The sequence below is a fragment of the Agelaius tricolor genome, unplaced genomic scaffold (assembly GCF_023055355.1).
Source record: "Agelaius tricolor isolate 1412-34295 unplaced genomic scaffold, bAgeTri1.0.p SCAF_18, whole genome shotgun sequence".
Taxonomy (NCBI): domain Eukaryota; kingdom Metazoa; phylum Chordata; class Aves; order Passeriformes; family Icteridae; genus Agelaius; species Agelaius tricolor.
Window position 1 is genome coordinate 17,511,301 of NW_027269278.1, and position 22,018 is coordinate 17,533,318.

At 47.1% G+C, this 22,018-nt stretch overlaps 1 protein-coding gene across 1 annotated transcript; it reads left to right on the top strand.

Annotated features, from left to right (window-relative positions):
- Positions 1–1,623: 1,623 nt before the first annotated feature.
- On the top strand, positions 1,624–22,015 carry SLC26A2 (solute carrier family 26 member 2). Its single transcript, XM_071443628.1, has 3 exons — positions 1,624–1,760; positions 6,775–7,413; positions 9,827–22,015. Exons 2-3 carry the CDS (start codon positions 6,787–6,789, stop codon positions 11,321–11,323), a joined length of 2,124 nt encoding a protein of 707 aa, XP_071299729.1. The 5' UTR covers positions 1,624–1,760; positions 6,775–6,786; the 3' UTR covers positions 11,324–22,015.
- Positions 22,016–22,018: the final 3 nt, after the last annotated feature.

Genomic DNA, 22,018 nt, shown 5'->3' on the forward strand with positions numbered 1-22,018 from the left:
AGGGCTGCCAGGGCTGCCCAGGAGTACCTGCTCTGTGGAACAAAGCAATTTCCAGGATTACTTTGCAGTGTCACCAACTGGTCTGTGGAGATCTGATATTCCAAAGATGATGTGGTGATCTGGGGAAGCATTGGGTTTTCCAGGCAGGCTGAGTGGGATGGGCAGATGGCACACGCTGGCATTTGTGTGTCAGCAAACCCCAGCCTCTTGGCAGGAGATTCTGGAGCGTGAGGAGCCCAAAGACACATTTCTCCAAGGGCAAAGGTTCCCTCAGCACAGAAATATATTAACCATAAAGCTTAATATACCTTGAGAGGAGGAAAGCACTTGGAAGTGAAATTATTTAATTACCTTAAATCATTGCTTGGATTTTTTCCACCCATTTTTAAGAAAACCAGTCTAAAAGTAAGAAGGAAAAAAGCCTACTATTTTTTTAGGTCCAGAAAAATAATAATGCTTGGGGTTTTTTTCTTTTACTATCATGTTCCAAGAAGATATTTCCCTGTTTCTTCCATGAAGACATGATGTATTGGATGATCCAAGTTTTCCACAGTCTGTGCTTCTAGAACAAGAATGAAAATGCTGGAACACGCATTGCTTGGGTTTGTGATTTCTTATTAGGATTCTGCAGAGTCCCTGCACAATAGGCTTTGAATGCTTTTGTCATAGATGTCACTCCCGCCAAGGATTTGCTCTGGTTGTCTTGAAGTCACCATACTTCAAACTCAATTAAAACTCCTGTGGAAGTCCCTAAAGGGATTGGGAAGTCAGTCGCTGATGTTTTTGACAATGGACAGTCAGGGGAGAGGGAGGGAGCTCTTCTATTTCCATTGCAATTGCCTGTTCTGGTTACCATGACATCTAATAAACCCTCATGGAGAAAGGAAATGTTTTCTATTGAAATATTCAGTATTTCTACAGGAAGATTTATAGCATTTGCTTAACACTGAAAGACAAGAGCATGAATTCTGCAGGCTTGAAGTTGGCCTCCTTTGCTCCAGCTGCGTATTGATGGGGGTTTTTGACAGTTTGCATTCAAGGTTCCACCTGGAATGCAAATATTGGGCAATGTTTGACTTCAGATGAAACGTCTGCTTTTCTGTGTGAAGGGAAGGGAAGGCAGACAGGGCTGGGCATGGCCCCTCCGACCTTGAACCCCCAGCCCAGAGACAAGAGCAGAGCACTTAACAGAAACCTGGGATTTTTAATACCCACAGTGCCAAGGATCCTTCATCCTTCCCAGGTTTCAGTGAATCCCATTCATTTCCATGAATCCAGGTTTCACTGAATCCCATTCATTTCAACGAATCCAGGTTTCACTGAATCCCATTCATTTCAACGAATCCAGGTTTCACTGAATCCCAGTGGTACCCAGGGCAAAAAGGGGCCAGAGAGTGCCACGCTTCCCCACCTGCGCCAAGTTTAATCTCACTTCACCTCACATTATCACCTCGCATTACCAACCCTACACTTCCAATTTAAAAGGGCTGCTTGCAAAGCAAAGGGCCAGGAGCCGCCTCTCCCGTACCCCCACACACCCGGCTCCCCTCGGAAGTGCCCCGGGCCGGGGCTGGAAGGGGCGCGGCCCTGCCCGGCCCTCCCTGCCCGGAGCGGGGCGGTGCTGCCGGGCCCCGCCGCGGGCGGGCGGTCTCTCCGTCTGTCCGCCTGTAACTCTGTCTGTCCGCCCGCCCGGCCGTCTGTCTGTAACTCTGTCCGTCCGTCCGCCGGTCGGTCCCAGCCGCCCCAGGGAGCCGCGGGCGGTGAGTACCGAGGGAAGGGGCCGGGGCACAGCGGGGTCCGGCTCGGACCCTCCTGGGCTGCCGCTCGCAGCCGCGGAACGAGCAGGAGGAGAGGAAAATGCCCGTGGAAGCCATGAGGAAGCTGGGTAGGAAGGCAGCGGGACCCCGAGGCTGAAAGTGAATGTGGCGTTGAGGGCTGCGCTGTTGCTGTCGCTTCCCTTCCGCTCTGCCCGGACCCTCAGTGCTGCCTGGGCTTCCAGAGCTCAGCGAAACCCGCAGTTTCAGGGGGCGCACAGCGTGCGGGCTTCTTCTTGCAGGTTTTTATTAATTCTGTCAGTTTTTGTTAATTAAAATACAACAGTTGCATTATTCAGCGCCGTCCCGGTGTGCTTCCATTGGGATCAGACTGTGGATGCAGCCAGCCAGGCTGTGATGGGCAGTGTGGGATGCTCTGGGATGAGCTGGCAGCTGCTGCCTGAGGAAATCCCTTTGGGAGCTCTTCCTCAGCCCATCCTCAGTGCCCGGCCCAGCTGCTCAGTGTGCCACCCTCCCCTGCTAGCAGAAAGGGTGGGAGAAGGGCCCTAACGCAGGAATAACTGAAATTGCTGAAAGCCTTGGCAAACTCTCCCTAGAAATCCAGGTGGGATGGAAGCTTCAGCACGCTCAGCTGCCCTTGGGAGGTGACACAACTTCCCTGGAATAGCTAGCTGCCAGCAGGGATCCCATGGGATCTTCCCCAAAAATGCAGGAGGCTGCTGCTGCTGCTCGGGAAAAGTGAGGAGATCCCGTATTTGGAGTCGGGGCAGATCCCATATTTCACAAAAGCGAGGTTTTATTGTCTGGCTTTGCAGGTTTTCCCACACGAGTGGATGGCTGCTGGTTATTGTGCCAAAAGCAAGGCAGCTCTGTTTCCACATGTGTTCCTTAAACGTGGTTTTCATTATTCATGTTATTTTCAGTCCTTTGTGGAAGTAAATGTTTGTGGCTTGAATGTTTTGCTGGAGGATATGAAAGATTCTGTCAAATTCCAAGGTGCAGGCAGTGTTGTTGCAGTGCTTATCTGGGTGGTATCATGGTAATATTGAATTTCCTTGTTGCTCCACAACAGTAAAGACATTATTTGAAAAACCTTCTTGTTTAACAAGAGAAAGGTCAGAGATTTAGTTGTCAAAAGGATGTGATATACTTTCATGCTGTATTCTTAGGGGGTGCATTTTCTAAGGGCCCAGCTCTGGTCGGTTTGTGTGGAATTTGGATTTCTGATTCACCTTTACAATTCTCCACAAATTGTTCATGTCTTTTTAGATTATGGAGTTAGGCATTAGTTTTTAGTTCCTGTAAATTCTTTTGTCTAGCAAGGGGTACATGAGGGTGGGAAGTGATCACATACAGTGATAATTTAAATGTGGAAAAATAAGGAAAACTGACATGGGTGTTGTAGCAGCTGACATGGGTGTTTTGATTCAGTTTCTACTCTGAAATGCTCACATCTGAAGTTTCACCTCGTAGTAATTATTTCAGCGGGTGAGTGAGCTTCCCAATCCAGTTTTCTCTTACTCTCAAGGTGACTCTGATGTGCCACAGAAGAATGAAGTCCAAGCCAGCCCTGGGCTGCAGGTAGTGCTCCCCCAAAAACAGAAGCCAGGCAGATGCTGCCACATCATGGGATCAGAAAGAAGGGCCCAGATGGGCTCCAGAAATAGTCTGGAGGTCTGATGACTTCTAGAGACTGCAGGACCTCCCTGTATCTTCATTTTATGGTAGTCAGTTGATAACAGATACTGGAAATTTCCTCAGTTCTGTCTTGTAGTTTTTTTATCTTAAGCGAAGTTTGTCACAACGAGACACTCCCTGAAAGGCCAGAAGGAGTGATAAAAGTGAATTCTGGGTTGTGTGTAAATAGCAGCTTTCAGAATAAAAACTACAGCAGCTCCTTTTTCAAGTTATACGTACAGAATGTCCTTCAGTGTCCAAACCATGAACCAGAGGTGTTTTCTCAGCATTGTTTTTTTTTTTTTAATGTGTAAGAATAAAATCCAGTTTTGTTGGACAAGCCAGGGGCTAACGGTTTCAAAATTAATACAGGGCAGCACTTTGAGACAGAAAAGGGTGAAATGAGTGTTGGAAATGGTGTTATTTCCTACTGTCCTGACATGGCAAGGGGCAGGGACTGTGTGCTGAAAGGTCCTTTTCATGCCACGGAGAGAAAGCTGTCATGCAAGTCAGCACAAAGAGCCAGTATGTGCTCAGAGCTCTGGAGCCAGAAAGGTTTTTACTTAGAACATTTCCCTACTGTCTGGACACAACCAAAACCCAGGCACCCCCTCCCATGCAGATGTTTTACAGCAGCACCAAACTGAGCTGTCTGGGGTTTGTCTTGGCACATTTCAGAAAATTCCCAGGTTTGACTGAGCTGCCTGCAAGTCCTGGAAGGAGGGACAGAAGGAATCAAAAGAATTTTCATTACTGAAATCTTTACTAAAATCTCACAAAACAAACTCATTGCTACACATAAAAAGTACCCTGGCTTGGTTTTTTTTTTCCCCCCCTCAGCTTTTACAGTGTTGATTTGCTGAGCTTTGGGTGGGTGAGAAGCCTTTTGATTTGTAACTCTGTGCTGGTAAAACAAATACAACTTCTTGAGCAAATACAGCTCCAAAATGGACTTTTGCAAAGTAGAGCTGACACAAGCTTTTGTAATAATCCCTTGATTCTCACTGTGTATTTAAGGGGGTTATAAGGGCTGTAAATCATCCCTGAGCACAATTTGCAGCCCTGTACAGGTGGGTGAGATTGGAAAGCTGCGGGGTAGGGCTGGGGGTCTCCTCCAGGTGTGATCATCTTGAGCGTGTCCCTTCTTGCAGTGCAGCTTCTTCATTTGAAGATCCTGACTCTTCACGTGGCACTCGGTGCTCTGGGCTGGGGACAAGGTGGGCATTGAGCATAGCTGGGGCTGGGAGGGCTTTTCCAACCTCCCAGGGATATTACAGGGATGATCCTGGGATATTACAGCAGGGAGGGAGGCAGCCCCTGGGACACAGAAAATCCATCCCTGCTGCTTTGGGGTCTGTGTGTGAAACTCTCTTTTCAGTACCGGTTCAGGGACACCCAGCAAAGAGTGGCAGGGTTTGGTTATTGGGAGGGTGCAGGAGCTCACCCACCAAAGAGATGCTCCCTGCCTGGGTCTGTGCTGCATGGAAACTCCTTTGGGAGTCCCAGCATGGAGCAGGAGATGAAACAGAAACTCCTCCCTGGTATTTTCTGTGTGTTGGCTTTAGATATGTCTGCAGCTCCAGGGACAGGGACACCACGGTTGGGTTAGTTGGGTTTGGAATTACTTTCTAATTGGTTCTAGAAGTCTCTGAAGGAGCCATTGTAAATATTAAGTCCTGTAGTTGTTTCTGCTCTTGTGGGTTCCTTCTGCTCAGGCTGTCCTAAGGCACACAAAGTCACTCCTCTCACTTCTCCCTCCCATACCTTTGGGAAACTCACACTGCAGGGATGGTAGCAGGGAATGCTTTAATTAGGAATGTTTCTGTACCAATAGGACTGTCCAGCCCTGGCCCAGCTGCCCAGGGAAGTGCTGGAGTCCCACCCCTGCAGGGATTTAAGGCTTGTAGATGTGGCACTTGGGGACATGGGTTAGTGGAGGCCTTGGCTCTGCTGGGAGTGGCTGGACTGGGTGACCTCAGAGGGATTTTCCAACCTGAATGACTCCACAGTTCTGTGATGCTGTAGCTGCTTGAGAAATGGTGATTAACTGAACACATTCTGGGGCAGACTCAAGTGGCATCCTTAGCACTGCCAGTTCCAGTAGCAATTTATTAATTGGTACAATTAATTCAGGGCAATTGGACAATTAATTGGGCGATTAATTCAGCAGTGAGCGTTCCATGGACAGGAGTCTGGCTGATGTTTGCACTTCACGGAGAGGACGTGAGCAGCACATCAAATCCATGCTGTCATTGGCACTCTGGGACTGCAGTGCCAGAAAGGGAAGCCTGGCAGTGCCACCTCTCAGGGTTCTCTTGCTGGGTCTCTCACCAGACCAGTGAGCTTCTGGCTGAAATGGCCTCACTGTACTGGTGCTGCCAGGTGTTGGGGCTTAAGGAGTTTTCTGGAGAATTCTGGATGTTTTCTGCCAGTGGGAGAGCTGTCTAAGTGCTGGCAGTCACTTGGTGTGCTCAAGTTTCATTAGGGTTTGTCTCATCAAGAGTTTGCTCTTTCCCAGTCAGGCAATATGTTCCCAGTGTTAAATTATTGGTATAATTACCCTGCTTTGCTGTCTGTGGGCAGCTTGGTCTAGAGCACCAGTTCCAGCAGAAGTGTCCCACCTACCTACCATTGTACCCAATAAGATGTTTTTCACTTCTGTACATTATTTTGATCAGGTGCAATTTCCTTGTAAAACCAGTTTTGCAAAAGTGTGAAATGCTTTTTTTTGCAGCGTGTCATTGGCTATAAAAAAGCCACTTCTTAGGTAACAGACCTTTACAGTATTTGGCAGGCAAAATCCCTGCATCAAAAAAAAAAAAAACAAACCAAAACCAAAACAAAAAACAACCCACAAGAGACGTAGACTGAGCTGTGCTTTGCTGGAAATGTCCCACTTGCAGTTAATTTTTAGCAGCTGAGCTGGAGTGGCTGTGGCACTACAATAAACCCTCTGTCTGGCTTTGCGAGGTGGAACAGGCTGCAGGCAGAGATTTTCTCAAGGAAGCCTCCCAGAAAGGCAGTGCTGCTGCATTCCTGTCCATGTCCCAGCCCTGCCAGCAGCAGGTGTATTCCACGGGATATCAGCTTCCCTCCTGGGAAAGGTCATTCCTTGCTTCACAGGGATACAGTGGGGGGAGGCTCCCTTGAGAAAATCTCATTTTCTCAATTCCCAAGCAAGCTGAAAGGTTCCCAGTCTGCTTGGAAATTGCTTTCTCTCTGCTGAACTGAGAGTTTCAGCCCTTGCTTTTGATAAATGCTGTGTTCAAGTCTCACATTGTACATTCATTTTTGGTTTAATGGTTTTTCTTTGTGTTTTCAGTGAGTCCTGGTGATGGCAGCGATGACAGAAACCAACCATATCCATGAAGTGATGGAAGGGCCAGAAGGAGATGATGCCAAGTGCAGTTTCCATCACACAATGTTCCTGGAACCCCAAGAGAAGAAGAGGAACATGAAGGCTCTGCTGGTTAAGCAAGCAAAGGAAGCTTGCAGCTGCACCCCAGCCAAAATGAAAGATTGTATTCTGGGGTTTTTCCCCATCTTACAGTGGCTTCCTAAATACAACCTCAGGGAGTACCTCCTGGGGGATGTAATGTCTGGTGTGATCGTGGGGGTCCTGCTGGTCCCACAGTCCATTGCCTACTCCCTCTTGGCCGGGCTGGAGCCCATTTATGGCCTTTACACCTCCTTTTTCTCCTGCATCATTTACTGCATCTTCGGCACCTCCCGCCACATCTCCGTCAGCATCTTCGGCGTGGTGTGCCTGATGCTGGGCCAGGTGGTGGACAGGGAGGTGGAGAGGGCTGGCTACCAGCTGGAGCCAGCTGTGCCCAGTGCCCTGCCAGGCCCAGGGGGGCACGGCAATGGCACTGGCAACGGGACAGAGCCGCTCTGTGACAGCGGCTGCTACGCCATGGCCGTGGCTGCCACCATCACCTTCATCTCTGGGGTGTACCAGGTAAGGGCAGCTGCGGCTGCTCCACACCTCCTGTGGCTTCTTTTCTTTGTTCTTTTAATGCAGTGATTTCACCTGCCAAATACTGCAAAGGTTTGTTACCTAAGAAAGAGGTGGCTTTTTTACAGCCAATGACACGCCGCAAAAAAAAGGCGCTTCACACTTTTGCAAAACTGGTTTTACAGGGAAATTGCACCTGATCAAAATAACGTACAGAAGTGGAAAACATTAATGATAGGTAGGTGGGACACTTCTGCTGGAGCAGCTGTTGGCCTTGTGTTAGAGATAGAAACGAGACAAGACATCTGATATTTTTTTGCAGAATATTACATTTTTTATTATGGAGAGTTCATATTTTTATATGGTATTAGAAGGTACTGTGTTTGAATGTAATTGGCTAATAGTCTAGTGAAACTCAGTTCCTTGGTTGGTAAGGGTTATTGTACATGTCTATCAAACTTCTCTAGTTTTAGATATTTACATATTTTCTTCTAGTATTCTAATATTCTTCCAATATTCTTCTGTATTAATATTCTAATGAGATAGAACTCTTGTTTTTGTAAGTGCATCTCATTTTTTTCACAAGAATAGATTGTTATGCAAATTGATTTTCATTCTTAGAATTTGTTTCTCATAGAGACTCAACAGAGTGTTAATTCAGTTAAAATAGTAATAAGGCCTGATTTTGCAAGGCCTTTCTTTTGTAAAGTTTTACCTGCACCTGCAGCTCTCAGTCCCACCTCTGCTCACCACCTTCCTCGCTGTGGCCTGAAGCTCTGTTTATTTTTTTGGCATTAGACCCCATTTCATTGGGCCAAAATGTGGTGTATCAGCTCCTCATTCCAGTCTTTAATCATTTGCCTTTAACAAAGAAAATTTGGACAGTAAAAGTATCTCCAGTTTCCTTTTATTTGCAAATGTGCTTTTAAAAATTTGCTGTTTGCCCATTTGAAGCCAAAACAATGCTATTGCATGGAAAGGATTCTGCTGAGAGGATACACTATATTTTATATTTACATATCTCTATTTGTTTTCTAGAATTCACTGCTTGCCTAAATTAAAGCAGGTATCCTTGTTTTTAGAGTCTTATACATTAACCAAAGTGGGATTTTTTTAGCAGTACTTCAGAGCTGTGGTATTTGAGTTTGTGAGTTCACATTCATTTGTTCTCATCTGTCCAGGGTGACAGCCAGTCAAAATATATAGGAGGGGAACAAAACATGTTTGTGACACTTTAAAACACAGGTTTTGGACACAACCTGGAACTTTTTGTACTGCAAGTTCCTGTTGAGTTATTTCAGAAATATTCTGGGCCTCCCAGGCTACACTGGATTTTGGGTTTCATCTTTCATCCCTGTGGGATGGGTGCAGTTTGTGAATTGCACAAAAAGTCTTTGCAAGTGAAAATACAATTAAGTTTCTTTATCTGAAGAAATCAGATCAGTTTCTCTTCAGTCCCTCTGAATATTAGGCATATTCTCTACAGGCCAACACCCTCAAATTTCTTTTTTTCAATCAAAATCATATATTCTTTTTATCAGAAACTCTACAATCAAATCATAAAAAGAAAATCTTCTCTCATCAGTTAATACTAACTAGGTAAGCCAATTACTATTGATGTTTTACACTTAGAATCACCTTGAATTATCAAGGCAATAAGGGAGCCTTTGAGAGCTGTGGGCTGATTTCATCCAGTGCAGGTTTCAGACCTGCCTTATCTTCAGTAATTCTTTGAGATTCTCATGGAGTTCCCAGTTATCTCTGTTTTTATGATCTGCAGCAGAGCAGTTTGCAGCTCACAGACTTTCTGAGTCAGAGGCACCAAACTTTCTGCAGTGCAAAGGACAGTTGTCACCCCACAAGCTGTGGTTTTATTGCAGGCTCTGAACTCCAGTGCAAGGCAGACAAAGGCCAGCAGGAAAGTTTTAGATTCTTGCAAAGTTCACAGCGTTTAGATGAACTGAAAGAGAAATGGCAAAAGCAGGCAGTATTTCAAATGTGGGGTTTGGATTTTTCCCCTAGGTTTTCTTCTTTTCTTTTTTCCCCACCAGGGTAATTAGCAGAGCAGAAAATGAACATTTGTTCAGGGGATGGAAGATCCCTCAAAAAGCCTGGTTTGAATACTTTTATATACAGGGAGTATATAATAATTATATATAGATATATTTATATAATATTTTACATTTTTATAAAATATAAAAATATTGTATATTTTAATATTTTAATCATTTTATATTTTATATAATATATATTATTATATATTTTAAAAATACTTTGAATACAGGGAGACTTTTCTCCCTGCTCAGACCATGCCTCATCCTCCAGAGCCGTGCATCATGTTGTGTTTTTTAATCCCAGCTGACAAAATCTGTGGGATTTGTGTCCTGACACGTTGTGTGTGGTTGGTTCCTTCCAGGTGGCCATGGGTTTCTTCCAGGTGGGCTTTGTCTCCGTGTACCTCTCGGATTCTCTGCTGAGTGGTTTTGTCACAGGGGCCTCCATCACTGTCCTGACCTCACAAGTCAAGTACCTGCTGGGCCTGGACATTCCTCGGAGCGGGGGCGTGGGCTCCCTCGTCACCACCTGGATAAACATCTTCAGGAACATCCACACCACCAACATCTGTGACCTCGTCACCAGCTTCTTGTGCTTCCTGGTGCTCATCCCAGCCAAGGAGCTCAACGAGCGCTTCAAATCCAAGCTCAAGGCTCCGGTTCCGGTGGAGCTCTTTGTGGTCGTGGCAGCCACTCTGGCATCTCACTTTGGGAAGCTGAGGGAAACTTACGGCTCCAGCATTTCAGGGCACATCCCCACGGGGTTTCTGCCCCCGCGCCCTCCAGTCTGGACCCTGATTCCCAGCGTGGCCTTGGATGCCATCCCCATTGCCATCATTGGCTTTGCCATCACCGTGTCGCTCTCGGAGATGTTTGCCAAGAAGCACGGCTACTCCGTGAGGGCCAACCAGGAGATGTACGCCATTGGCTTCTGCAACATCATCCCCTCCTTCTTCCACTGCTTCACAACCAGCGCAGCTCTCGCCAAGACCCTGGTCAAGGAGTCCACGGGCTGCAGGACCCAGATGTCCGGCCTGGTGACCAGCCTGGTGATCCTCCTGGTCCTCCTCGTCATCGCCCCTTTGTTCTACTCCCTGCAGAAATGCGTCCTCGCCGTCATAACCATCGTCAACCTCCGCGGAGCCCTGCGCAAGTTCAGGGACCTGCCCAAGATGTGGCACCTGAGCAGGGTGGACACGGTGATCTGGGCGGTCACCATGGTGGCCACGGCGCTCATCAGCACCGAGATCGGGCTCCTGGTGGGGGTTTGCTTCTCCATGCTCTGCGTCATCTTCCGCACCCAGCGCCCCGAGGCGCCGCTGCTGGGCTGGGTGGCCGAGTCGGAGACCTACGAGTCCTTGTCTGCCTACAAGAACCTGCAAACCAAGCCCGGCGTGGTGGTGTTCCGCTTCGAGGCCCCCATCTACTACATCAACAAGGAGTGCTTCAAATCCACCCTCTACAAGCAGACTGGGGTCAACCCCGCGTGGGTGAAGGCAGCCAAGAAGAAAGCGGAGAAAAGAAAGCTCAAGGAGAAGGAGGAGGGGTCCGGGGACAAGCAGAGCAGCATCCCCGTGGATTTGGGGTCGGAGCCCGTGGCGTTTCACACCATCGTGATCGACTGCTGCGCCGTGCAGTTCCTGGACACGGCCGGCATCCGCGCGCTCAAGGAGGTCTGCAGGGACTACAGGGACATCGGCGTGCGCGTGCTGCTGGCCCAGTGCAGCCCCTCTGTCAGGAGCTCCCTGCTCCGAGGGGAGTTCTTCCAGGAGGGGGAGGACCAGCTGCTCTTCCACAGCGTGCACCAGGCCGTGGACTTTGCCCTGGGCACGCAGGGGCACGGTGCTCCCAAGAAATAGCTTGGGAAGAGAGAGATTGGAACAAAGGCTGGGCAAACGTGTCTGTGTGTCTGTGAAATCGATGTGTGTGTGCTCAGGGAGCAGGGCAGGGTGGTGCCAGCGCTCTGGTACCCTGCAATCTCTCTGGATTTACCTGCCTGGGGTAGTGATTCCATGGGAGGTGCGGAATGAAGGCAGTTCTTAACTTGATTGTGGCCAATCTGCAGATCTTAAGTTTGTACGGGATTGTTCATCTCATGTCTCCTCTCTGGAGCTTTCTGTGTCTCAGTTCCACTCTGAAATTGTGATCAAGTCTTCTTTGCCATCCTGTCCTTGTGGTTGGGGTGGGATTTTGGAGTAGTCTGGACATCCTGTGCAGACATCCTGAAGAATGAGGCAGCTCGTTTCTCATCCCTCATTCTGGCATTGCTTTCCATCACCACACCCTTGTGTTTGCCAAGGCAAGGCTGCCAGGGACTGTTTGCTCTGGTCTTTACTGGGCAGTGCTTGAATTTGCAATCTCCCTGAATTTCAGATGGAGAAATCAAATCTAAACATGCAGGAAAATATCTTAATGAATATCTTCTAAGCAAGCACCTCTCACCTGCAGAGGTTTTGGCAGTGCCTCCTAATCCAGCCAGGCCACAAGGACATGGTTATCTCATTTCTGCACAGGAAATTCCTGCCTGTGCCCATGGAAATGCTGCTTCTCCAGCTTGACTTTAATGATTTTTTTTTTTCCACAGATGACTCTTTAGAAGTCTGATTCATTCTTATGGTCAGTCAATTGTTTTCCTAATATTTAGGAGCTCTTTAGAATTATGAACATTAGATATGGAAAATATCTAGCTCTTTAATTTTGACCAATAAAAGTCCCTTCTAGGCAGTTTTTTATGCCAGGTTGAGAGAATCACAGGCACCAAAGTGAAAAGGGACAAATAAATTATCCAGCACATGCCCAGATGTGTCCATGTCACAGACTGTGCATGAGTGCAGGATTTATTGGCTATAAATCCTTTGCTCTGTCCTGGACTTTATGCAATGGGAGTGCACACACCATTGGAAAAGGAGCCAGGAAAAATCTTTCCTGGACCTTTTTTTTTTACCAGGTCACTATAAATAGAGCTTTTTACTTTGATTTTAAATTCTGTGGAAGTGAAGAGTGCCTGTTCTTCATGCTAAAATACAAGGATAGGATTTTTTACTGCTTTCTCCTCCCAGCAGTAGAATACAATTGTGAAGGCAGAATTGAGAGATTAACAGTTTTTCCTGAATAGCAGCTGTACACAGCACACATCCCTGCAAGAGGGTGCTTTCCTCCTAGAGGAGTTTATAATCTGAATTTCAGGTGCTTCACAGCTTTTAAAAGGGAAAGGTGCTGTGAATAGGCAATATTATCATCCTTAATAATTAAAAAATAATGAATCAGAAGCCAAAAAAGATGTAAAATCTAGTATGAATTGTGAAATGTTTACTAAATAGAAAGAGATTTTGAGTTTAAACTGTTTTGCTGCTTGTTTTTTTTTTTTTTCCTGAGCAAGCACCAGTAACTATTCTCTTCTTTCTGTGAAAGCTGAATGTCATGGATCACCTCACCCTGGGAGCCTCAGAGAAGGAGGAGGCAGCAGGAGGATGAGTCCTTTTTGTGTTACTGCATTTTTGAGGGCAGGGAGCAGCACAGAAGTGCTGGGGAGGTGAGGGGTGGCTGCAGCACAGCTTGGGAAGGGAGGAACCTCACTGATACCCACCCATGGCACCTCCTGGAATGGGCTCTGGTGAGGGAAAAGCCTCTGTGTGTCACTGGGAAAAGTCTGCAGGGTTCAAACCCCACAGATGTTGTTCTGCCTCAGCCTTGAGGCTTCTTTATGAAGGAGATGAATCCCAAATTCTGCTGGATTTCTGCTTTGCTGCTGTAACCTCCTGTATGAACGTTGTTATTGTGGGCTGAGGATGCTTTGTGTAGTCTGGGGAGTTGTGCTCGCTGCGTTGGCATTGCCAGGGGGGATTGGGCTGGGCTGTGTAGGAGCAGTGGGCAGGGTTACATTTTGGGGCTGTATTTCAGTTTTTAACCAAGCCTGGTTTGTGTGCAGAGCCCCGGGGAGGGCAGGTTTGTCCCCACAGGGGTGGCTCTGGGGGGAGTCCCTTTGCAGCTCAGTTTGCTCACAAGGTCAGAAAGAATCTCTGGAACTTTGAACAGAAGTTGCCTCGATGCAGCTTTGAAATGCTGATTTTTAACTCCTGTTTTGCCAGAGGGCAGAGCAGCACTGGAAGTGCTGACGGGAAAGGGCAGCACGTGGTGGTTGCAGATGTTTTATTTGTTATTGCAAATGTTCCTGCCTTCCTGCAGCTGCTTGTCCTCACCCTCTGCCCTGGGGCTTGGGAGGAAGGAGCTGCTGGCCAGGGCACTTCAGGGCAGCCAGGAGTGTGTGACAAAAGTCAAATAACAGCTGCTCTGGGTGATTCTTTCCTCTTCCCCTCTCTCCCTTGTTCTTCCCATGCTGCTCAGGTGGAGATTTTTTCACCTGTGACCGTACATAGGTGTGTGTAACCAAATTCCAAACCTTTATTTATTAAAAGATGGTTTTGCAATTCCATTCCTACCTGTGTCAGGAAGGGAGAAGTGGCAGCGTTAGCTCCAAAAAGGACCCACTTCCTGCAACTACTGGGATGTGCATTTGTGGCTCTTGGGTATTTATTTACATAAAAGCACAATAAAACAGCCATAAAATGATTTTTCAGGTAATTAGATTATATCTAAAAGATGTGCTGAACATTACCTGGAGCACGTTGCATTTGGCCTCAGTGCTGTTTGTGCAGCCTCCAAATTTCATTTCCAGCAAAACACAAGAAACTATTAAAATGCAACAGCAAAAGCAGCCAGGCAACCAAAGGAAATACTTTTAATGTTCTTATTTAAAATTAGTAAGTATCTATTAATGCACGCTGCCCTGGCTAAATGGGAACTGAAATAAATGCCATTTGCCAGAGTTCAGTGCAATAGGGAGTTCTTGGGAATTAACTGGAGATTAAATCTGATTATGGCTGGAATTTCTTACAACAGTGGCTTTCCGCCCTGTTCCTCTTAGGCCTGGAATTGTTTTTTAGCAGTGACATGGATCTGATTTGATCCTACTGGCAAGCAGCACATTTTTTGTTTATGGACCCTTTAAAGCAATCCAATTTATCTTTGGGAATTGGGGATCACTGACTGGAAACTTTTTTCCTCCAAAGCATTTGTTTCATAAAGGAGTCCATATATTTATATGTTTGTGTTTTGCTGCTGTGTGATGGATGCAGCAGCTGGATATCTCCATTTGTGCTTTTGTGATATTCCTGTCCTGTCCTGGAAAGGCCTCTCCTGCCTTCTGCTGTTTGAAATGAACAGTGCTGGGCCTGTGCCAGGTTTTTAAGGGGAAATCTGCCATACTCACTGCTTCCTGTGCCTTCCCCCATCCCCTGAATTTGTGAATTTGCCCCTCAGAACGGTTGGGTTTGGGTTATCCATCAGTCTGGAGCAGGGATCTTCCTCCCAGTGCAACCTGCAGAACCCCAGACCAGACTGGAAGCTGGTGTAAATCAGCTCAGCTCTATTCCCCAATGCCCCAGTCAGCAATTATCAGTCTAAATGAAGAATTAAGAGATCATTAGCACGTTCATTAATGACAACAACAGAGCATTATGGAAATGAACTCTCAGTCTCAGCTGTACTGGAAATCTCTTTAGCACTCTCCTGCTGAATGCCAGGCTCTGTTTTTTCCTCAAAATGTTTCACTTGTCTGAGTGTTCTGACACAAAAAAAACATTTTCAGTCCCCTTTACAAACTTCAGGCACTGCAGTGGGCACGGGGAGCTCATTTTGGGTTTCGTGCTGACATTTCCAAGCTGGGATTGAGTGATGCTGATGTCCTGCAAGGCTCTGCAGGACCAGCTGCTCCTCCTCCTCCTCCTGCTTCCTCCTGGGTTGTGCTGCCAGTCTCTCACTATTGACTGTAAACACAAGAAGCTGTGTGTGATGAGTTCCATGTGACCTGCATGCTCCCTTTTCATGATCTTCTGATAAAGCCAAAGCTCCTGAGCAGTAAAGTGAATGTAAAACAGCCCCAACCCCTCCCAGTGCTTTGGGAGAACCAGGGATCTGCTGGCTGAGGGGTCCCAGGCTGGAGCTCAGCCTGCTTTGGGGCTGGCAGAGGGTTTGTGGGGCTGTTTGTGCTGCCCAGCTGAACCTGGAGGTGCCTTTATTTTGGGATTGCTGTGGTTTGTTGTGCCTTGTCCACAGTGAGTGTGGCACGAGCAGAAATCAGGGATTTCTGGGTTTGTGGTTTTTAATTTTTGTGTCATTGTAATCTCAGTCCACACCTGACTGTAATTTGCTGTTGTGCCTTTGTGAGTGTGGCACAAGTAGAAATCAGGGATTTCTGGGTTTGTTGGTTTTTATTTTTGTCTCACTGTAATCCCAGTCCACACCTGACTGTGATTTGCTGTTGTGAGTGTGGCATAAGCAGGAATCAGGGATTTCTGGGTTTGTGGTTTTTGATTTTTGTCTCATTGTAATCTCAGTCCACACCTGGCTGTGATTTGCTGTTGTGCCTTTGTGAGTGTGGTACAAGTAGAAATCGGGGATTTCTGGGTTTCTGGTTTTTTATTTTTGTTTCATTCTAATCTCAGCCACTCCTGGCTGTCCCAGCCAGGCCAGCAGAGCTGCAGCCCTGGAAGCTGCTCCCTCCTGGGAGGAATCTCAGCCTCCCTTTTGTCTCTGCTGCTCTTGCCAAGGGGTTGGGATCCACTGCTGGTGGGGCTGGGAGCAGAGGTGAGAACTGCAGAAAAAGCAGCCAAATCCTGGCTTTGAGCCATGCCCAGAGCCTTGGGCTGAGGTTGTGAGCTCTGCCTGGGCTCTGTCCCAGCTCCAGCTGAGGGTGAAACTCTTCAGGCCAAAACCTGCTTCAGGGCATTATCTTCTCTGGTGGCTTGGGTTTCTTCCACCTGCTTTGGAAAAGTGATTAAACACCTCAGGTATTTGACATGTTTAATTTTTGTTTTTAATGGACATGGCTACGGTGGTGGAGCTGAGATGCAAACATTCCTGTGCTGCTCTTGCCACGCTGGGCTCTGTGCTGGTGCCACTGCCTTGGTGGATTTCTCCACACCAGAAGGGTTTGCCCTTTCTCCTGGCACGGACAAGAGCAATCCTGGCTTTAGTGCGGGTTTGGCACCAAGAATGACCTCGTTAAATCCCAAGAATTAATTACACTGGGTCATCATCCTAATGAGCCTTTGGAGGGTCAGCTGCTTGTGTGAAAAATCAACCTGATTTTTATAATTTCAGTCAGATTCTCTCTGAAGTGGAAATCATCCTGAGCCTTGCTTTTTCCTTGGAGATCATTGCAGTGCTGAAAGCAAGGCCTCTGGTTGGGTAGAATGGCAAATATTTAATATTTAGATTTAGTTCATAGCATAATTAGTACCTGTCTATTTTATTTCCTAGAGATTCTATAAGCTAAGGCATAATGGTATTTGATGTGCAAATTCACCAAATATTTCAGCATTGGATGGAGAACTAAATTTCCATTGAGGTAAAATTACTGCTTCAATATTTGAATCCCAGCTCTGACAGCACTTAGTCCATCTCCCAAATGATCTAAAGACTCCACATGTGGGTGGGAAACATTTTGTTGAACTTGGGTCCAATTTTTATGTCTGATTTTTTTTACTTAAAGAAGTGAATTTTAGGTTTATTTGAAATGCAATTGGAACATGGTTAAGGAGAGGTAAAATCTCATTTTTTATGACAAGCACATGAATCTTTGAGTCTTTAGTTTTGGGTTCCTGAATATCTCTAATATGTTCTTGGTATGTTCTGGGGGGGTTTAATAATTGAAATTTGGTTATAAATACTTGAAATTTGAAAAAAAAAAAAATGGTGATTTAATAATTGAAATTCTGGTGATATTTTAATAATTGAAAATTCAGTATAATTTTAGATGTAAATAATCTTCTGCAGAACACACGCAGTGGCAAACTGTGCCTGGAGCTGGTTGGAGAACCAGTTTAACCAACCAGGACCTCAGGCCTGGCCTAGATCCCATTGGTCAGCAGATCTGACCTGTTTACAAAATAATTTGTGTGTTACTGGAGTAAAATGTGGGGAAATTATGGTGTGTGTGGAAAAGATCACTTTGTTGTTTTTGCTGTGATTTGTCTGTGCAGTGAAAAGCAGGTGTCAAAGCCCCCAGGTGGGTGGTGGAGCACAGGGTGCTGGGGGAGCTGTGTCACCCTGTGCCCAGGCTGGGGACAGAGCTGCTGCCACCAGCCCCTGCCTCAGTGCTGGGCTTTGTGGGGAAAATTGGATTTTGTGCCATCAGTTCTGTGCCCACCCCCTGCCTGCTGGGGGCTCTCTCTCCTTGCCCTGTCCTGCCTGAGCTGTACCCGTTGTTATTCTTAATTGTTAATTTGTTAACATGAGAATTTTCTGTCAAATCTGGTAAAATCACTGGGATTTCTTCAGCACAATTAAAAGATGACATTTATGGGGTTTTTTTTGTTGTCACTGACTGATGGCATCTTCACCTTGCTCTGCCCCAGCTGCTCTGTGCTGCCAGGACAGGGTTTGTGGTGGCATTAATAACCAAAATCAGCCTGTGGGGACAGTGATGTGCCCTGTGCCAGGGAGCAGCTCCCTCCTGTGCCCTGTGCCAGGGAGCAGCTCCCTCCTCCTGTGCCAGGGCTGAGTTCCTGAGGTGTGGAAATTGCCACCTTTGGTGCTGCTTGTACTTTACAACAGGTGCAGTTACAGCACCTGCTACTGCAAAACTGCTGCTGGATTTCAGTGTTCCTTGAGATAAATTTCAGTGTTCCTTGGGATCAATCAAGCTGTGCCAGGCAGGTTTAGGTTGGATTTTGGGAAAGGTTCTTCCCCCAGAGGGTGCTGGCACTGCCCAGGCTCCCCAGGGATGGGCACAGCCTGAGGCTGCCAGAGCTCCAGGAGGGCTTGGAAAACCCTCCCAGGGATGCCCAGGGTGGGATTTTGGGGCTGGATTTGATGGTCCTTGTGGGTCTCTTCCCTTTGATTCTGTGATTCTCTCCCAGGTTCTGTGGCTTGCTCAGGTCATGGCCAGGAGGAGCCAGAAAAACCCATGAGCAGCTTTGAGGGCAGTTCTGGGCAGTTCCTGTGACATTGTGTCTGCAGAGGTGTCCTTGAGTTGTGGAAAAGGCTTTCCTGGCCCAGCATGGCTCAGCTTTTACCTGAGGATGCCTTTTACCTCAGGGGACCTCTGTGCACAGGCTGCAGCTCCCGTGCTGGTGCCAGCAGAGGAGAAGGAGCACTGGGGCATGGCAGTGCCTGCAGGGGCTGCTCCTGAAAAGCAGAGAACAACCCTTGCCTCCAGCCAAACCAGTCTGGTTCCCAGCTGAGGGAGCCAGGCTCAGCCAGCAGCACTTTATTTATTTATTTATTTATATATTTATATATTTATTTATTTATTTACCTAGGCAGCTTTAGGCTCTGCCTTACCTGGGATTAACTCATCCTTGCCATCCAGACTCCTGTGGGACACCCCAGCCCCATCTCCCACCTCTGGGGGCTGCTTGGGAAAGGTGTCCCAGGGCTCCAGCCCCTTCAGAACCTCCCTCACAAACCTCTGAGACCCCTGGTGCAGCTTCTGCAGCACCTCCTCACGGAGAGGCTCCATCAGCCCTTGTGCCAAAGCTGCCACCACGCCCTGCGGCAGCATCCCAGTGCTTGAGTGGTGGGAAAAACCTTCTCCTGTTTGAAATCTGGTGGAAGATCCAGTCCTGTCACATGGCAGGAGATGAGATGAGGTGGTGTGTGGCAATAGGACACGAAATGAATGACAGGCACACTGGAACTTCCAAGGTAAAAAGATGAAAGTTTAATTCTCCATCTCAATATATATATATAATTCTAAAAGTGATCCTGGATTGGAGGATGGAATTGCCACCTCTCCAACGACACTGGTCAAACCAACAGTCCATCAGATTTTTCCTCCTCCAGAAAGGAATGCAAAACCAATCATTATTTACATAAAAGTGTGTGAGAAACTCCATTATAAAAATGTAATCGTCAGAAGGCTTAGAAGAACAAGGCAACAGCATTGGGAGAAAACTCTTCATGGCTTGGAAGATGATCTCATTCCAAACACCTTCCCAGGTGCTCCAAGCCCTGTCCAACCTGGCCTTGGGCACCTGCAGGGATGGGGCAGCTTCTCTGGGCACCCTGAGCCAGGCCCTCACCCCTGAGGCTGCCCAGCAGCCTGGGGCCAGTGGCAAACAGAAACGTGTCCCCATGTTTTCACTGCACTGCATTCATCTGGAATCAGCTCAATCTGTTTGCAGAGCCACTGCAGCCTCTGCAGGGATAATCTGGATAATCTGGAAAAGGGCCCTAAGCACTGGGAATGTGCCATGCACGGAGAAACAGGGACAGCAGCAAGGGGCGGCAAAAGGAATTTCTTTCCTCCTTGTTGTATTAAGATAGAGTGCTCCCCAAAACCTCGATAGCTGATGTGCTTGGCTCTTTTTTTCCATCTTCCAGGAGTGAAAATGCTCTTTACTATTTATTTTGTAGTTCTCCTGGTCCCTCAGCCCCCAAGGGGCAGGGACACTTTTGGCCTCTCAGTATTTGTGTTATCTTTGCCCTGCTGGGGCTCCTGAACATTAAACGGCCCTGCCAGGGAACAGGGGATGTTTCCTGGGATGTGTTATCTCCTGCAGAAATGTAAATAATACCTTTCCAAGAAACAACTGCAGAGGTTCTGTTCAGCTTTTTTGTCCTGGGGTGCTTCTGTTGTGTGTTGCCATCTCAGCAGTGGCACCACCACTTCTGGGCTTGTCTCCTTTTCCTTGCTTTCCCCTTAAAAACGATGATGTTTTGCAGTAAATATATTTCAAGTGAAGCTGAACCAGCAGCCATCCAAAAATGCTGTCAGACCCCCCATGTGAAGGTAAGGTAAAGCATCTCTCTTAACCTGGCACCTTTACCTGGCTCGCTTCCTTTTGGTTTTTTTTTTAAATAAAAATTGTGATCTAAGTCATGGGGAGCAGTGGGTGCAGCCATGTCCTAAGCCAGGCTGGCCCATGACCTGAGGGGCTCCCAGAAGCCAAATAATCACAAATATATTTACAAACCTTGAAGCAGATCAGGCCCCTTTGTGCAGTGCAGTTAAATCTGTTCCCAGGAAAAGTGGAGGTGCCAACCTGTCCTGTAAAGCAAAAGGGATTGACACAGCAGCACAAACTTCATTTTGCTGCATTTCCCTGTTGCAAATGCCTGGATAACAATCCCAGACACAGGAAATTCGTGGTTTTTGCTCACTTTAGGCTAGAAAACAGCAAATGCCCCTCCTGCCTTTCCTGTGCCTGGAGCTTGTTGGCTCTGCTCTGTTTCTCACCTGGCTGCAGCCTGGCATTGATGGATGTTTAATTGCTCACACACCATGCCAGGAATAAAAACTTTGGATTTCATGCTCTGGGAAGCAGAGGGGGCTGTGCCAGTGCAGGCAGGCTCCTGTCCCCACCTGCATTGTCCAAAACCATCTGTGCAGCCCAGGATGGAGCTGAGCATGGGCTCAGTTTATAGTGGCAATAAAGAACAAGCCCTGAAGATGCTTTTGGAAACAAAACTGTTTCAGCTGTGCTGACCTTGCATGGGGAGGGCAGCACAGCCTTGAGTGCCTCAAGGTCACCTGCAGTTCCCTGGTGGGTTTCTTTTTGGTTTTCTTTTTTTGTGATGCTTTTCCCATAGCAAACGTGAAACTTTTTGTATTTTCTGCCCTTTTCTCACCTCATGCAGGAAAAGGAATTCCAGAGATGTGCACAGTGCCACCAAGGGTGTTCTCACAGCCCCTCTGCTGGGATGGAGGACATGGAGTGGCCTCTCCTCAGTGCCCACAGCTGGAATTTCCATCACAGAGAACCAGCAGGGACAAGGAGCTTGAGAACTGCAAAAAGTGTGGGATAACTTAAAGTATGGAATGTACTGAAATAGATATTTATTATTGGGATATACTAAAGCAGCTGGGAATTTGAACACAAGAAAGTGGAGAAAAAAGTTCTAGGGGAGGATGGCAGGGAAGGCTTGGAGGCAGAAATCTTGGAGAGGGGGAAGAGCAGGGCTCTGTCAGGGCCTCCCAAGATTTATCAGGGCACAAAGGAAATCTCAACAGATAAATGAGCTCCAGAATATAGAAATGAAGATGGGATTGGGGAGGAAAAGCAGCAGCAGCAGGCTGGAGGCTGAAGGTAACCTAAATCCTGCCACACATTGAAAAAGGGCTTCACCCCATTTTTGTGGTGCTCAGGGCAGAGATCCAGAGCTGGACCTTCCTAAATAAGATCAAACCCAAAGATGGATTGTGCTCAGCTGTGTTTCATCCCAGGGAACAATCAGACTTAAAAGTCCAGCCTGGCCAGCTCTTCAATGGGTGACTCATCACTTCTTCAGTGAATTTCAAGATGAAGGATTCATGGAGAAAATAGAAATTTGGGTCATTTGCTGGGGAAGAAGATGGAAAAAGAAAATGAGTGAGTAGAGACCACATCATCCAGGCCAAGGCACAAAATGAGCTGTAAGTAGGAACAATTACACAGTGCCTGAAAGATAGAGTCTGTTACTGAGAGAAGGGGAAGGGAAGGGGGAACTCTCAGTGTTGCACCTGAAAATGCATGAGTTGTGGAGGAATGGCAGTGAAAAAAAAAGAATTG